This window comes from Monomorium pharaonis, chromosome 1 (assembly GCF_013373865.1).
Source record: "Monomorium pharaonis isolate MP-MQ-018 chromosome 1, ASM1337386v2, whole genome shotgun sequence".
Taxonomy (NCBI): Eukaryota; Metazoa; Arthropoda; class Insecta; order Hymenoptera; family Formicidae; genus Monomorium; species Monomorium pharaonis.
In genome coordinates, this window is record NC_050467.1 from 41,346,079 (window position 1) to 41,364,361 (window position 18,283).

An 18,283-nucleotide genomic window follows, 5' to 3' on the forward strand; every position below is an offset into this window, starting at 1 on the left:
CTTGACTAGCCGAGCGTGAATTATCAACCTTTGGCATGGATGGATTCCTTCTGGCCACAGCCTCCAACATCTGACATCGCTTGGTTAAAAATTCAATTAACTCTTGGAACGTAGGCAGACGTTGAGCATCCACGTGGCTTTCCCATTCCTTTGTTGTGATGTAATCTAATTTACTCGTTATGACATAAATTAATAAATCATCCCACTGACTCGTGGGTCGTTTTAAAGCCGCTAATGCACGAATGTGCTTCAATATACCGTCTAATATGCTGCGCAGAGTTATACTATTTTCCTTTTTTAGCGTAGGTAGCTCAAATATTGCCTTTATGTGATTTTGAACCGCGAATCTTTCAATGTCGTAACGCTCCTTTAACCTAAACCAAGCGTCTCTATAATTGGCTTCAGATATTTCTAAAGATGCTATAGTTTCGGCCGCTTCGCCCTTCACTGAAGATATTAAATAATGGAATTTTTGAATCTCATTTATAGACTGGTTAGAATGTATTAATGACTGAAACGTATTGTAAAAGGAATGCCAATCCTCGTATTTTCCGGAAAACACTGGCAATTCAATTTTAGGTAATTTAACCTGGTTGTCATTATTGCGTATTCTTTGATTCTCCAATACATCGACTGCTTGGTTTAGGTTATTTTCAGCGAAGGCTGGTCTCACTCGGTCTCTCACTAATCTTTCTCCGAATAACCTTAACTCTATATACCTTTCCTCTTGCTCGACCAACTCCTGGTCTACCTGCTCTTCACTAAATGCTTCAAAAATTGCTAATTCTGTTAAACTTTCCTCAATAGCCTTCCAAGCTTCTTCTAACTTTTTTAACCTTAAATTTACTTCGTCTACCTTAACCCTGTCCGGCTCTACGGTTCTTAAAAAATTCTCTGCTCTCGTGAAGCTAGCCTTCGCTATCCTTTTTTTCTGTTTCAGTTTTGCTATTTCCGGATTATTCTCCATACTTATTATTTAATTTATCACGCGCCACGTAATTCAACTAACATCAAATGCTACAACGAACTGACTTAAAATGCTTGTACCGAACTGATTAAATTCTTATAACGAACTGACTTGAAAACGCTTCTAATAACTGACTTGAAAATCCTTACATTTAAGAATTTGTCCCTTGAATTTGCTATTGTTCGCAATGTCCTTTACTTATCGCTTATGTAGGAGGCGCACGCTTGTCTGCTCGTCTCGTACTGCTGTCGTCTTCACGTTGTCATCCACGGATTTTCTCTGCTGCTCCCCCTCGTGCCCGCTTGTGATTACTTCCGCTGCTGTTGTCGTCTCTGCGTTGTCACCAGCGGATTGCTCTTGCCGCCAAACTGCGTGCACGTGGTGATGGCGTCGTCCGTGCGTCGTCCGTGTGTCTGCGCGAACGTATTCGTCCCTCAGGTATAATGTACTCGACCGCGCCGGGCAGCATGGACGTTCCCGCGCGCCGAGTATAATGGCTTCTACCACGCCGGGTAAAATGGACGTTCCCGCGCGCCGAGTCTAATGGCTTCGACCACGCCGGGTAACATGTACTCGTCCGCGTCTTTCTGGCTTGCCTTACTCGAATTTATGACGCCTCTGAATTGTCCCTGGCAGCAATCCAGGACACTTGCTTCGCTCGCTTCCAAGGTCGGGCTGCTCCTTGTGGTCTGAAACCAGACCTGCCGCCCTTTCGATCCCGGTCTCGTCGCCCAGGATCCGGCTCGAAGGACCAAATGTTTTTGCTGCTCTTTTACTGCCGCGTTCACTCCTGTGAACGCTGGTTGTCGACGTTTCTTGGAAAATGCTGTTACTTAAATGACGTCTCCTTATTGCGGTTTAAACTTTCTTTATTTGCTTGAAATTTACAAGGCGAGCTCATGGTCTTACTTTGGCGCCATATTCTTTTTCAACTACTAATACTACTCTCTCACGCACGCTCCTAACACACTTCTGCCAACCCGTGAACAACAAAGTCAACGCTTATACCACTAGTGACATTTTACCGCAGCCTACTTACTAGATTTACACGAACTCAAACAGCCATACTGTTTCATCAATCGAGAAAGATTACGGGAAATGTGAAAGAAACAAGAGAATTGAAAAGAGGAGAAAAATAGAAATCACGGAACAGAAGGAAAACGAACTAGAAAGAAGGGAAAGGAGTTGAAGTTCATTGAAAGAAACGGAAGGCAAAAGTTGGGCCTCGGTTTTAGATCGCAAGACCCACCGCGAATCGCACAGGCCATAACGCGCGCATGCAGGGAGTGTGAGCTACCTTTCTTTCTTATACTTGTTTTTCAGGTGCATTTTTTCTTGTCATGCTATGGCTCTCGCCATGTCTCAAGACCTGCCAACTCAACCGAGTCCGATGATGGTGCCCCGCTGGAATGTAGAAGGGATGGGTGAGGTGGGATCTCGTAGGGCTCTTTGAGGACCCGGGAAGGCTTTATCCATGGTGGTAGGGGACCACCAGTCGGACCGGCTTGTCACGATTGGTGAGGGTAGCGATGAACGTGAGCCGTATGGTATGCAGAAAAACTTGACGATTAGTCAAGAGGCCTGGACATCTCGCTAGTTTAATGTTTTCGCAATTTCTCTGTTTACGTCACTTTCTTCCGTCACAGAAAATAGATCCATAACATGAAACTTGTCTATTCCTTCGAACAGCCATTTCAGTGCACGCAATGCCGAAATTAAATTCTTCAATACTTTCCAATTTTGTACTTTAAATTATAAAATATAACGCAATCAAGAAAGAAAGTTGATTGAGAGAGATTTAAATAGATTTATTAAAATCATATAAAATCGCACATCTCGAAGGCTTTTAGTATCGTCTGTTTTGTGTTATAAAGTTATTAACCAAAAAGATAAAGGTCAATTTCTTTTTTAAGTAAAATTAAATGATTTTGTTCTTACATAAAATAATTTCTCTTATAATTCTACGTATTAAATTATTAAGGTAATAGGATTTGTTTACGAGAGTATATGAATTTTATCGGTTTGGTATTTTGTTCGTCAAATAAAATCAGAGTTATTTCCTCTACAGAATAATAAAAATGCACAATTTACATAAAAATTTACAACTCACCGGACAATATTGCCAAACCGAAAAGTTCGCAATCTCGCATGCCCTCTTGGCTCAGCTGTGCGCATGTCTGCGTATAAACCTCCTTCACTCTCGACTTGGCCTGAAATAATAAAACAGGCTAATTAGCATCAGAATTTCCAGAATGAATGGACATTTCTCAGTTAATTGTTTTGAATAAGAACACTATACGCGAGAACACATTATATATGATGTATATTATTCTCTACATATAAAAATTAAATAAAATATTAAATTCCACATTTGATAGAGAGTATTAAAAAATAATATGCACACATTTTCCAATTCTCCATATTTGAAATCTCAAATTCAATACTTTCTGGTGCAAACAAAAAATATTATTTTTTATTTGCGCGCATTTATTACAAAATTATTTCATATCTTTCCTGCAATTAATTACTCTCTCGGTGTTATTCAGTGAAAAACAATAAATAATCTGAATGCAATATTTATATATAATAAGTAGCCGCTGATGACTACCGTTACAAGCATAATACTGCAAATTAGTTATAAGATTTCAGATTAGAGAGTAGGTATTGTGGTGATGTTACAATGTCTTTTGAGACGATTGTTCGTAAAATTTGTCTCACCTCGACGATAAAATTGATGGGATCACCGGAAAGGGCGTGAACGGCGAGATAGCGGCTGGCGGACACCAGGGGTTGACGGCAAGACCGCACAGCCGTGACACCGCTACCACGCATGCTGCATGCTTCATTTCGTCGCCGCTACGCCCAGCGTCCTTACTGTCAACAAATTAATCGTTATATTACTTGAAAAATCAATTTAGCGCTTCGTGAAAGAATTCAAAATTAAAGTCATCACCATCTTTTATGTCCCCCTCAAGCTCAACTTTAATACAAATTTTTTTTTTCCAAAAATAAGTCATATAACGTCGATTCTTGCTTTTGAAAAAAGTAAGTTAACAATGCTTTTCAAGAAATAGATAGAAAATAATATCTTCAAATCGAGAAATAAATTTTTTTAATACTATCACTATCAAAATATACTATCATAATCATATTGCGCTCTTCAAAGATGGACCATTATAATATTAAAATAAAAATGTTTTATATTAAATAAAATAAATTATAAAATAAAATTAAAACATATATAAGATTTTTTTCAAATTATACAAGCAAGATTATAATTTCTTATATATAAAATAATTAATGGTTAAATATATAGTAATATATTAATTTGACAGTTTCTTCTGTATACGAAAAATATAACTCCGCCGTGTTCACCTATCGCCGGCGACGCGTACTAATTGTGAGAGATTTTATGTTGCGTCGCGACGACGTGTAAAAGACATCATACTTTCTGCGACTTCGTAACCAAAATAGCAACGTCTCTGCTTACGTACGGTGCAGAGGGCTAACTATAATTACTATACTGAAATCGATTGATTGAAGACAATTGGTATCTTATATAAACCTATTCCCTCTTCCTCTCCTCTTTGAAGTGTCTATATAATTTCATATTGAAATACTTTGATTAATCTCGAACAAAGAGTACGCGGCTGCTTCTCACAGCAGCTTGAATCATTTCAGTGCAGGACACCCATCTAAGAAAATCTGCACATCTGTTTCGCACTTTTCGTTTGAGAATGTATTCGTATATAAGCACTGCTCCTCTCTGGGAATATTTGTGAGCTTACTTTCAGAGATACAATAAATTTTCATTATTATCTAAATGTTTCGTTGTCGTCGAGGCAGATTGTGGAAATTTGAGAAAGTGTCTTAGAAGTAATACCTAAATGTAAGTGTTATGTACAATGTTGGGAAATAATCGTAAAACGACTGTGTGTGTTCTCTGATAGTGAGGTGCACGTGAGATTAGATCAAGTCGGAGATTATAAACGGCACGTACGTAGCAAACGGCAAGTATTGACACGTTGATAAGCAATATACGATGTTTGTCGGGTTTCTTTAAAAAAAAATGGAGCAAAGTGCGAAATATTATTTCAAGAATAGAATAAATTAGATCGATTTGACTAGTACCGTACGCTACAAACTATTCATTCTTAACTGGTGAAGTGGTGATAAACACTATGGCTACATTAACTGCAGCGGATTATGTAGTGATTGGTGTAGTAATGCTGATCAGCTCCGGCATCGGTGTATATTATTGGCTCGTCGGTGGTCGACAGAAGTCGACTGAGGTAAGTTAAATATATCTTTTAAACGTTGCATAAAATATTTTTATATTTCGTGTTATACACTTTTAATTTTAATTATCTTTTGACTCATTACTATAAAAATAGATATTCATTAAGATAAAATGCACTGAGAAAAAAGTCCCATTAAATATACAATCTTAGTCCAGTAAATCTTAATTACTGAATCGGCGATTAAGCTTATACGTGCGAGAAGTTCTGTAAAAATAACGCGACTATTCGTTAAAATCTAATCTAACCTAAACCTGCATTATCAACCAAGTCCTCTAAATTGTATGCAGTCATGTAAAAAGTACAGGAGTATCTTCTGTTGATTTAACCTTATACATCTTACTGGAACGATACAGTAAAATTTACTCGACTCTTCCATACAATTAACCAAACGTTTTTCTCAGGGTAGACGAAAAATAAAGTAATCTTTCATGTGCTTCTCTAGGAATATTTTATAGCAAACAAGTCAATGCGAATGATACCGGTAGCGATAGGCTTGATGGTTTCATATTTATCAGCAGTCAGTCTACTCGGAGTGAGCTCCGAAAATTACGTGTATGGTACACAGTACGCTGTGATCAACATCGCTTATGGACTCGCGACACCATTTGCAGCCTATTTCTATTTACCGGTGTTTTTCAAGCTAGGCACTATGAGCGCTTTTGAGGTAAAATGTTTTTTTGTTACATTTGCGTCGAAAGTGGTCCCTTTCGTGTCACTTGTCTGCAGATTTCAGCACTAACATCTCTTGCACAGTTCTTGCCTTCTAATAGATAGCACGAATCGTGACAAAAAACTTTTCAGCACGACTTTTTCAGCACGTTTGATCATTTTTCAGTCACATTTCAGCACACACGGGCGCGTTATCTCTGCAACACGCATGTGAAACTCTCTCAGACATCCAGCACTTACCGACATTTACCGATACTTCATCGCTTTCGCGAATCTACCCTTGACCTATCGATTTGCGAGAACCAAAGACACTCAAGAGACCACACAACGATGCATGAGTAACAAAAAATATAGTATACAACACGGGTGTAATGGCCTTTTGTGCATTTGTGCATAAGACTGATTTTACACTCTTGTTACCATATATTATATTACTATTATACCAAATTCAAAATTTAATATACATAAAGCGTATATACATTTAATGTTTTTCATTACAATTCATTTAAAAGCAATCAGAGATATCAAGTGCAATGTTAAATTAAATGGATAAACGCTTAAAGCATAAAATTAAAATATATACATTTATATTATATTTATAATATTTCTTAAACAGAACTACCTATATAGTTATTAATTTTAAAGATAAGATAGTGTTAAGTGTATGGTTAAAATTTTAGCCGACCAAAATTGATGTAACGCAACTGTATGAATCATTGCAGTATCTGCAGAAGCGTTTCGGCACGACTACCCGCTTAATAGCCAGTTTTGCCTTTTTTCTCCAATTGCTACTGTACAGCGGCGTGGTGTTGTATGCACCTGCGTTGGCCTTAGAAGCCACCACGGGTATTTCAACGACCGCAAGCGTGATTGGTTTAGGACTCGTCTGCACTTTCTATTCAACGATCGGAGGTATCAAGGCGGTACTTATCACCGATATTTTCCAAAGTCTATTAATGCTGGCCGCCGTTGTCACAGTTATCGCCACTGCCGCTGTTGACACTGGTGGTCTAGATCGAATTTGGCAGATCGCCGGAGAGGGATCTCGATTGGAATTCGATAAGTAATTATCCGAATGACAAAAAGCCCTACGAAAAATATCTTCGTTTTTTCACTTAAATTGTATTTCTGTATCGGTTATTCCGTACATATATCCCTGAGAAAAAACATACTGTATTTTACTTAATTATGCACATAATTTCATAAATTCCGTTAATTTTATCTAGTAAGAACCTTTAAATTCTTAATTTTACTTATTTTTTTCTTATCACAAACGTATTGACGTTTTTCTTCTTTATAAGAGATAAAAAATATCACGTCAACTATTGTAAGACAGCTTTTATTATTATTTAAAAATATGATAATAGAAAAGTAACTGTAACGAAAAAAAAAGCAAAGCCCATCTAAAAAAAGACGTTTAATGAATAATCGAAAGTAATGTATTGATCGATCAAGTAAGACAAATAAAATAAAGTTGTCAACGAGCACAGGAAGCACTTATTTATTTTAACTTTTTACGCGTATGCCCGCAGCATCTCTCTGGATCCAACTGTACGACATACTTGGTGGAGTTTGACACTTGGTGGTTTCTTTACTTACCTTTCCTTGTACAGCGTTAATCAAGTTCAGGTTCAAAGAATGCTGACTGTCAGGTAAAGCGAGATTGACCTGATAATTTCCAATCAAACGCGAATTAATCGAGTCCAAAAATAATAGCTGCATCATCTTTGCGTTACATGACAAAACGTCAAACTCTTTTTACAAGGATTCTTTTCATATAATATTACTTCTTTTCATAATATTTTTATAAATTTGCGAGCATAGAAATTAGCACATTTGTATTTCATATTTTTTAAATAGCTTCTTATATATTTTGTAAGCAATGTATTTTTAGGAAATCGTTTATTATTAGAAATTTGAGTCTAAATAGTGATTACTCTGATCTCATTTTTCTTATAACTTGATTTCTAATCCGTTGAGACACGTTATCTTGTAACAAACTTGATAAAAATTCCATCGATGATACGAGAAAAATCAAATTTTCACAGTGTCAACAAATTTCCCGTGACAACGGAACATCTTCATGGAATATCTTTATTTTGATTTTCGTAGCAATTTAGCAGTCGCTCAACGTGCATTATGGTGGAGCTGGCCGATGGCGTCGATCATGTCGCTTACTCTGTGCTTCTCTGGACTGGCGATGTACGCGAAATATCGTAGCTGCGATCCACTCGAGGAGGGCAGAATCAGTTCGAATGATCAACTGATGCCGTTGTACGTGATGGACATGCTGTCGGATTATCCAGGTGTGCCTGGGCTTTTCATAGCCGGAATTTTCAGTGCCGGACTCAGTACCATCTCGGCCACGGTTAATTCCCTCGCCGCTGTTATTCTTGAAGATTATATCAAGCCTCTCTGGCGTGTAAGGTAAAAGTCGTGACAGCGTGAAAAAATTGTATAACATCGTATAGCAGAGCTACGGAAAAGAATCTAGTTTCAAGGCAATCTAAATTCTTCGACATTGTATTATGGGAATGTATTAAAAAGTATACAAGAATCACAAAAATGTTACACAAAACAATATATTGCGTCAAGAATTGACTAACCAATTAATTAATATTTTATAATATTTCGTTAAAGTCTAAAGAAATCGTTAAATATAATATGCATTCTTTGTTATATTTTGTAGTTTATCTTTTTATTAATTTTCGCTCTCTAGAATTTAGTAAATTTCTATTTCACATAATCAAATAATCTTCAATATATTTCTCTTTCCTTCTGTCTTTCTTCTCGCTTTCATTTTTTCCGTTTTTTCTTTCTAATCTTTTTTTTTTATTCCTCTCTTTTTCTTCCTTCTCTTTTTTTTTAATTAAAGAACAATAAAGAAATAATAATAAAATCTTTAATATTTTAAAAGCAAAACGCAAATAATATTGATTACAGAAACATGGACCTATCTGCTACGGCGTCAATAATCATAAGCAAAATTTTGGCTCTTGTAGTTGGACTATTGTGTGTGGCGGTCGCTTTTCTGGCAAAATATCTTGGTGGATTGTTGCAGGTAATATAAAATTTGCTTTCAACACCAAATCACGTATAATAAGATAAAAATATCAAACAAGAAATAATTAAACAAAGAAAAATTAATTTAGGTTCAAAAAGCCAATTCCACATTGAAGAAAAATTTGTTGTTTAGTGTTTAGACCTTCGCAGTTTCAGATACACTTTTGCGAAATTAGATATCTCAGTAGAGAATTTTTTCCTCAATAAAATGTTTTTTTTTTTCTACAGGCGGCTCTGACGATCTTTGGTGTCGTAGGTGGACCTATGTTGGGTTTATACACGCTCGGCATGTTTCTCCCATCGTGCAACCAAAGGGGCGCGATCGCGGGCTTCGTTCTTAGTCTCATGTTTTCTTTGTGGATAGGATTCGGACAGCCGAAACCACCGATTCCACGACTGGATGTCTCAACAGACGGTTGTGGATTCAACAACACTATTATGTATCGCAGAAGCGTAGAAGAGAAATCAATAATTTACACAAATTTACACTACGAGGCCCAGTGAGTAAAAATTTAAATAAACGTGGTATTATATAATTCAGACTTTCTTATTCTAAACTTGATAAAAAAAAGGTAATCATATGTAAAAAGTGGACCTATTCTGACATGTGTTTTGAGCAAAAATTTATTTTTTATTTCACATTTCTGATGCTATAATTTAATATTGTTGCAATAATAAAGCAAGAACTTTAACGAATGTTTCTCGTTTACAGAGTGGAGGAAGATAAGTCCTATTTCTACCTCTATCGTATATCCTATATGTGGTACTGTCCACTGGGATTTCTCTTAGCAATGATCACAGGATGCATCGTCAGCTGGATCACAAGATGGATTTTTAGAGAAGCCCAGATCGAAATCGATACTGCTTTGCTAAGTCCAATTATAGCAAATCGAATACAACGAAAACGAGAAGCGGATAAATATAACAACACGATAAAATTCGATAAAAGTTGACAGCCTCGTTCTTGGGGGAAAAAATTGAGAAAAAAGGAATTTTAATGTGCTACATTTGTAAAAGCACATAACTATTTATATATTTCGCACACACATTAATTTCATGCAAACTTCAAGAAAAATACTTGTGATGATATGTAAATAATTAATGTGTTATAAAAACATATTTGTAACCTGGAGCATTTATTGATAAATCTTGAACTTTCTTTCGTAAAATTTGACCGCAGTAATATCAAAAAAGTAGTGAATTTAAATATAAAAATTCAAAAAATTAAAACACCTAAATTATTTACATATTCCACATAACTCTAGTATGACAAATTAAATTTGAAAAAATTTTCATATTTTACTTTTCTACGTATTTCTACTGTTTCGAACTTTTTGTTAAAAAGAAAGGGTAGAACTTTAAACTAAAAAAAAATATTTGCACAAAATAATTGCAATTAAATAAAATAATTACGTAATGCGCCAATGTTTCTCTATGTAATCGAGATCAAATATTTTTATGGAGGCCAGATTGGGGCGATTTCATACCGCGTGAAAATTCCAGCTGGGAGCCCCGCGACGTACAGACATAAACACCACGGACTACAAACTGCGCGCGCTGTACACTTTACCGAAACGTTCGCAAATCACGATGGAATGCCGCCAGACTGGTGTATACGCGCGCGCGCGCGCGCGCGAGCTATACGGTGACACACAGAGCAAACGCAAGCAATGACCTGCGTCATGCAGTTCTTACGTAAGGAAATACCACTGAAATAACGTCGGCGCCGAAATGGAGAATTTCAAAAATCTATGTCGGCCGAAGAAAAGGAATTGTAAAAATTTCTCTTCTAAGTGTGATTACTTTTCATAGCGTGCCATGCGTGTTTTTGTTGATAGTATACTGTGCGTCTGTACGTGAATCACGTGGCCGGTAACATTTTCCACAAAGACTAGAGAAATTTTCGGATAATCTCCGGAATCCCCTTCACAGAATACCGTTTGTGCACCGAGAGGGAAAAAACTGTTGCAATAATTATAATATCACTATAATTTATGGTCATTTTTGTACCCAAGTAGACGGAGAAAATTTTATGGTAAAAATTACTGTGGTAAATATTAGTAAGTGCGGACCAAGGAAAGAATTATGAAAATTTTTATTATGTTTTTCATCAAATTATTATATAGTATTTACACTACTTATGGCATAAAATTCTTTGAAATTCCTTCTTATGGTCCGTGACTATTATCTTACACAGTAATTTTTAATATAAAACGTTCTCCGTGTATATTTTTATTCAGCAATATAAATTATAGTTTGTTAAAACCATATTAAAATTCTCATAATATTAATCTGTCCAACTTATAACACGGTTACCATAATTAAAATGGAGATTTTTATACGCTAAGCTGTACTATAAGACAATCAGTATAAGCATCACTATAAATATATAGTTATTATTACCAATATTATAGTAATAATTACTGTAAAAATAATATTCCCGACTATAATTATTTTACTAATTATAGTCGCAAATATCACATATTTCTTTCTCAGCGTGAGGGATTCCAGAGATCACTTTACAGCCGGTTTCCCGCGTTTTCCTCCTTCTCACTCTGAAGACTCACTAACTCGTCGCAATAAGCTGCGTCTATCGTGACGCTGGTGTGAATTGAAAACACGTTCCTCATAATCAAAGAAGAAAGCAATCAAACGAATAGCGTGAATGGAAAAATAAAAATGTAGTTCAAGAGCTGTCAGGCGCGAAATGGCTACCGGAGTTTTATGCGTTTCTTGCGAGAATGCGTTGCTCATTTTTGTCTTTCGATTTGAATTAAAATTAATTTGTCGTGTACCACCTACCTACATTGTAATAACATTTGTTAATTCGAAAAATAGCATTTTACGCAAGTACACATATCAAAACAACTGTTAGCACATTTTGTTTTTAATATTCTGGTTGAGATGAATTAAACAGCGAGAGAAAATAGTTGCAGTAATCTTAATATTACTATTATATAATTTGTAATAATTACTGTAAATTTTTGGAACTAATTATATTTTTACAGTTATTCAATATAAGTAATATGGTCTATACAACTTTTGACATGATCGCCATAACCAAAATGGAGATTATAAGTTTTTAGATTATTGTAAGTTATACTCTACAAAACAATCACTATAAGCATATAGTTATTATTGCCAATATTACAGTAATAATTACTACAAAAATAATATTCCTAACTATTATTCTACCACTACTCTACTGTACAAGTATAGTCGTAAATCTCACACATTTTTTCTCGGTGAAACAAATAATAACCTTAATATTAAAATCTGAATTACTTTCTCGAGTCACAAATCTTATGTATGACATTTAGCAAATTTATTATTCTTTTTTAATGAAAAGAACGGTCAATAAAAATCAAATAAAGTTTATTAAAAAACATTCTCCATAGATGATTATTCAATCTTTTAAAAAACGTCATCGTTAAAAGTTGCGTCTATTTAAAGATATTAAACTTGGATCTAAGGGTAAATGATTGTGATATCTTATCTGAATTAAATTATATTTTTTTCGTAGATTAGCAGAGTTTTGTCTCTGGATAATCCGATGTCAAAACTATTTAGCTTATAGAAAAAGTCACGTAAGCCACAAGTTGAGCTTATCGTAACTGGTCGCTTGTGTCAGCTCGCGGAACAATGTGATACAAAAACATCAATATTATAAAGCTTATTATTATCGGAATGTTATTATCGACATCTAAAGAATCAAGTAACGGCAAATAGCGTATCGCATTTATAGTATTATACAGGGTATCACGAGCTGAAGTTCGCGAATCAAAGTACTGTAGCGACAAAGTCCGCAAAAATAAAAATAATTAATCAAACATTTAATAAAATAATTAATTAAACAAATACGCAACTAGACAATAAACGTAGTTTATGATTAACTAACTTTAAATTTTTACATCTCAAAGACTACTATTTGAAATAAAGATTTACCAATAACTATTTTACCTAATTTTTCGAGAACTCTTTTAATATAATATTTTGATTCGATGCAAATTTGAAAATCTCGAAAATAATGCATTTTATTAGATAGAAAACGATGCTTTTTTGATAAGAAATATAATAGTATACCCTATCTGTATAAATAGCTATTTGTGCTCCAAACAGTTTATGACGTCGCGGCTGTAATATTATGTGTTTATGCGGATGTGATTCCTCTAGCATTCTTGACAATTAAAAAAAATTACCGAGTTGCAATGTCGTAGAAACTTGCATTCTCATTATGATGTACATTCTTCATATGAAATAAATCTCTACAAGGATTGCTCGAATGAAAGCAATGTAGATAGTTGAGGAATTTGCTGTTGATACACGTGAGAATAACTCGCTGATTTATCTAATCTAACTATTTAGTCTTAGCATTTGAAATCATTGAGGATGAGTGATATTGCTTGTATCAATATCGAAAAGTTATACTACATGATGCAATTTCTCATATTAATATTATATTTCGCTGCAAGTTTTTTCGAACAAAAAATATGCAACTCTCTCCTCTTTCTCTCTCTTTCTGAGAGAGTAACACAACTAGCAACCATAATCATATCCACGTATTTTTCAAATTATACAAATACAATAAAGTTTATTTAGAGAGAAAACCTTGTCAAAAACTTGATGGCATTAAAGAAGGTAAAATCTCATCACACTTAAAACTGCTAATACCGTTAAGTTAAGCAGTGGATGAGTCATATATTTTGACAGCAATAAATTCAAGAAATACTTTAATAACTAAATTATAGTGCGAAAAAAAACAACACAGAAAAATTAATTTAAAAAGAAATGACTCACCTAGATTCCTTCGTCTTCCGAATCCTCCGCCTGCGATTTCACGTATCCACCTGTAACATATACATCGCGAAAATTAGTCTCGATTGGAATAACGCTTCGGCGAGAAATAGTCATAATTTTCCTAATTGTTTTCAAGAGAAAAAGAGAGAGAGAGAGAGAGAGGGGGGGGGGAAACGGGAGAAGAAGGAGGAATGTAACCGCAACGCCGGCCGCGCTCTCGAGAGGAAGAGCGCGCGGGATGGGGGTTCGCGGGCAATGTGATCGTCTTAGGACTCGTCATTGTCTTATTCCTCCGTTTATATTGGCTCCTTTCGCACACAGATTGATTCAAGTCTTGAGAGGGAGGGCAGACCGTGCACGTTACGGATTAAGCGCACAGTCATCGCGCGCGGTCGAGACGAAATCGAAAGAGCGGATCCGTATGGGACGCGTAGCCCGGGAGCTCGGGAGCTTGTCATTATATTCACATTATAATCTCATCAGGATATTCCTCTGCTTAGTCGGACAGCCACGAAAATACGAAGCCGTATACCTGTGCTACCAAGCCCTGCAGCCCTCGCTCTCTGTCCCATTCTGCCTCGTCCTGCGTGCTTCGCCGCTTAAAAGATTCAATAGCACCGCGCATAAGGAATCTCATCTGTAGATCGACACAATCGAATTGTATTCTTGTTGTTCATAAATATCATGTTTCTCATTGGATCCCACGTTCAAATTTTCTGCATTTTCTCATTCAATTTCAAAACATTTGCATATAAATCTATTTCTTCTTTAATTTAGAGTCCTGTGGTAAAATAATTTTCATTAAATGTCTAATTAATATAATCAGACATCTAATAATACTTATTGTTAGTAATTATATTAACAATAGAATATAATTTAAATTATTTTCTTTAAATTTTCTTTAAGGGACACTGAACCTTTTAATTTATATTTTAATAATTGCTGATAAAATTGGATGTATACACAAAAGGTAGCTGGGGAGTTATCAACGTTATACTTCATATTTCCCATTATTTCACGTAACTCCACTTTCCAGCCCTTTTATAACATTCGTATAATCGTTAACGAATCGTCCTTCGCGTTATACGGAGCCGCGTGGAGAATCGCAATCAAAACGCTCTTCTGTTTTATCCATTTTCCTTGTCATTGCTTCTGCACCGGTGAAAGCCATCAACGATAACCTACTCCGATGCACGATAGCAGCAACAGTTGCAGCAGCTAGCGGCAGCCAACTTTGCGAAAGGAGGAATCCCAATTACGCCCGAGCATGCACTCTCTGTTATATACAGTACTCTGAGAGATACTTGCAAAATAATGCGCGCACGCTGGTTTACTTTGTCGGAAGCACGCGGTCGCGATGCGAGGAAGGGTGGGGATGGGAAATAGCGATAAGTTCAAGACAAGATGTTGAACCGTCGAATACATGACAATCGAGATACAGGAGAAATTTTCGAAATTTCGAATAATATACTGCTCGAATATTATTCGAAAGATTTCTGATGCTCTTAGAAGTGTCTCAAATATTTTAAAAATTAATTTACTTCTCTCGTAACGCTACGTTGTAATTTTAATCCTTTATTTTATATTAAATAATAATTTTAAAAAGAGCTTAAAAATTTTTTTTTAAACGTTTGCAGACAAATCTTGTAGAAAATATTTCTAAATGTTCAAAAATTTTTAATATCTAGAAAATGTTTCTTAGATAGGTAGATAAGTAAATATTTTCGAGACTTTTCAACATTCAAAGGTTTCAAGGTTTTTCAAAATTTAAAAAAATTTCTGATCTAATATCAGATCAATGTTCACAAAGCAATCTGAATCTTTATATATAATTAAATTATTTGAAAATTGTTCAAAGAAAGATTTGAATTTCATTGAATGGAGGACATGAAAAAAAAAAGTTGTAGGACATGAACGAAAAGAAGCGGAGAGAAGGAGAAAGAATGACAGGAAAGAGAAAAGAAGAGAAAGATAGAAGAAGAAAATAAGGAGGGGGATATGTAAAAGAAGACACGCGGAATGAATAAAGTGAAAGAAAAGTAGCTAAAGGGGAGGAAGAAGAGGATAGATGCAGATAACTCTTCGCACAGCTGTTTCCAGTTTCGCCTTTCTCCTTCTTCCTCTCGAATCTTCGTTTCGCCTGCGTTTTTCTTTTTCCTTTTCGCCCTCTTTCTTCCACTCTGTGACTTCCATCTTCCTCAACTCTTCTCGTTCTCTTCTTTTTTTTATGTCACTTCCTCTCTCTCTCTCTTTCTCTCTCCCTCTCTCTATCCTTCCCCCTTCTCTTCCCTTCTCTCTCTCTCTTTCTCTCTCTCTCTCTCTCTCTCTTTCATCTTTCTCTTTTATCCTTCTCTCTTCTCTGCTATTCACGTCTCATTTTATCTCTCGCTTCCTCCTTCTGTGTACGGCCAATTCTTCGTATTATACCAGGTTGTGGCGTGGAATGCGGGCGTCCTTCGTCCGCTTCAAGCCAACGTCCAACCGATGAGCCCCGCTAGCATTATCCTTCGTCGATCCTTCGCACGCGCTCCTTAGGGCTCGGTAAAATTAACCGGGAATACTCGCTTGAAAGAAATACCCGTTGAGAGAAATATCTCGCACTCTCCCCTCTTCGTCTTGCTTTTGTAAAACTCGCCGATGCGCTTGACACACACTCTTTCAGATATATTGTTGATGAAATTATCACGAATTACATCGAGAATTTTATTCGGGTGTAACATTAGAAATATCCGATTTAAAAATGAAAGTAAATATCTATGCGTTTTTGTTTATCAATGTTTAGATCAATTATTTTTATTGAGCAAAATCATAAAACACGGGGGATTATTTTTTACGATAACTTTTTAAATCTGAATATATTGAATGTTGTTGCTCCTCGTTCATTAATTGCATTCACATTTGCAAGTAATAAACACTAAGTGATTTTTACATTATCTATTGTCAATGTATATCTTTTAAAAGCTTCAAAGATAAAACGAAAAAAGTTAAGATTGAATACTAAATAGATATTTTTTATCGCAATAACAGTTATTATATTAGGAGAACTCATATAATTCCTCATTTAGCCTCAAGACCTCACGAAGGTCTCTGCATTGATCATGAAGATCAAGGTCATCAAGATTAATGTCAAATTCAAGATCATTCAACAAAAATGTTTTTTAAATGCTTAAAACAGGTGTTTCAATCTAATTTTTTTTTTTTACATCTTTTCACCTAATCTATACCACGCAATTAATAATCAAAAAATTCAATTTTGAATTATTATAAATAGCAATTTTTAATTAAAGCGGAAAATTCCAGTTTATGTTTGCAGTAAGAGGTTTTACTTTAATTTATCTGTTAGTACGTAAACACAATCCTATCTTTTTACATTCCTATTTGTAAGTCTTATATCACTCGAAATTATGCGGGCTGAAACATTCACTTTTCTTATCACGATTTTTTGTTTACACAGTGGATTGCGTCTACATATCGCGTGGCCAGCATTTTCTGTTCTTGACCGCACCAAGGCCTGTGTTTTATATGTTCTAACTTTTAGAACTTTCTTACACGAAACGTAAATCGCGTCCCGGTAACGCTTAATATTTTCAACATTTATATTACAGATTATTGAAGTCTGCAATGTGTCGATTCTTGGGTCGGACGGACCGGCAGTTATACGTTACATTATCTCACAGTTAGCGGCGGATGACACAATAGAGTGCATTGACACTCCATTCGCGTTATTCCGATAGCGTCCCACCTTATGCTTAGCACAGATACACGTGCTCGCTTGGATGCGCATAGAGAGCCCGCGAAGGTAGTGGTACTTTCACCAGGTAGCCGGATTCCACGATGCACGCGGATAGCCAAGAGCAGCCCACTTTTGAGACTGCATACCACTTGAGCGCATACTGCACGCGCTGTGGCCATATCAGAATTAAAACATTAACTCCAACGCGCGTAACAGAACGTACAGTACAGATGCATTAGGTACATTTTTATTTAAAATTGTGTACTACAAAAAAAATTTTATGTAACATTATTTGCAAATTTTATTTAAACCTTCACGTGACTATGTTCTTTAATGTAATTTAATTTTTACTTCAACACAGTTTAGCATGGCACAATAAGCCACGATCAAAACTTATATTATGGTAGTAAAATAACTTTGGCGACATATGTCAAGCATTAAAATCATTTGAAAACAAATGTATTAAAATACATTTCGGATATACGTTTGCTTGCAAAAACGGCAACGTTATAAATCGCAGGCGTTTAAGCATACGCATGGTTTATGGTTTTATTATCAAAATATACTGTTATTATTATTTGCTATCAATTTATTGTTTAATCACTTTAATAACGGTCATATCTGACAAGGCAACATATGACGTCATCAAAAGAAATAGAATTTATCATGGCAATTAACTTTGCCTTGATAATCCTTATTAGATTAAAATGAAGAATCTTTTGTGAAGAAATATTTCTGTCATAACAAGCTGAT

At 35.5% G+C, this 18,283-nt stretch overlaps 2 protein-coding genes across 6 annotated transcripts in view; one reads left to right on the plus strand and one right to left on the minus strand.

Moving 5' to 3' along the window:
- Window positions 1–18,283, minus strand: part of LOC105838076 (protein expanded) — a 54,575-nt gene that overhangs the window by 18,272 nt on the left and 18,020 nt on the right. For 2 of the 5 annotated variants that reach the window (XM_036283372.1, XM_036283371.1), the window contains exons 8-10: window positions 13,798–13,847; window positions 3,686–3,841; window positions 3,078–3,177 (exon numbers count right to left, since the gene is read on the minus strand). In XM_036283372.1, the coding sequence (XP_036139265.1) occupies window positions 3,078–3,177; window positions 3,686–3,799 (214 nt within the window). In that variant the 5' untranslated portion in view covers window positions 3,800–3,841; window positions 13,798–13,847. The other 3 variants (XM_036283368.1, XM_036283363.1, XM_036283361.1) reach the window with 2 other exon arrangements.
- Window positions 4,292–12,388, plus strand: LOC105838077 (putative sodium-dependent multivitamin transporter). Its single transcript, XM_012683360.3, has 8 exons — window positions 4,292–5,259; window positions 5,711–5,932; window positions 6,660–7,000; window positions 7,470–7,589; window positions 8,050–8,364; window positions 8,881–8,998; window positions 9,229–9,500; window positions 9,713–12,388. The coding sequence occupies exons 1-8, from the start codon at window positions 5,149–5,151 to the stop codon at window positions 9,951–9,953; spliced, it is 1,740 nt and encodes a 579-aa protein (XP_012538814.1). The 5' UTR covers window positions 4,292–5,148; the 3' UTR covers window positions 9,954–12,388.

Bases quoted from the DNA above. Each gene is read 5' to 3' on its own strand.
- LOC105838077 (XM_012683360.3), top strand. From the start codon at position 5,149: ATGGCTACATTAACTGCAGCGGATTATGTAGTGATTGGTGTAGTAATG. The intron at 8,365-8,880 runs GTAAAAGTCGTG...TATTGATTACAG, and splicing joins AAGCCTCTCTGGCGTGTAAG to AAACATGGACCTATCTGCTA. The intron at 9,501-9,712 runs GTGAGTAAAAAT...TCTCGTTTACAG, and splicing joins AATTTACACTACGAGGCCCA to AGTGGAGGAAGATAAGTCCT.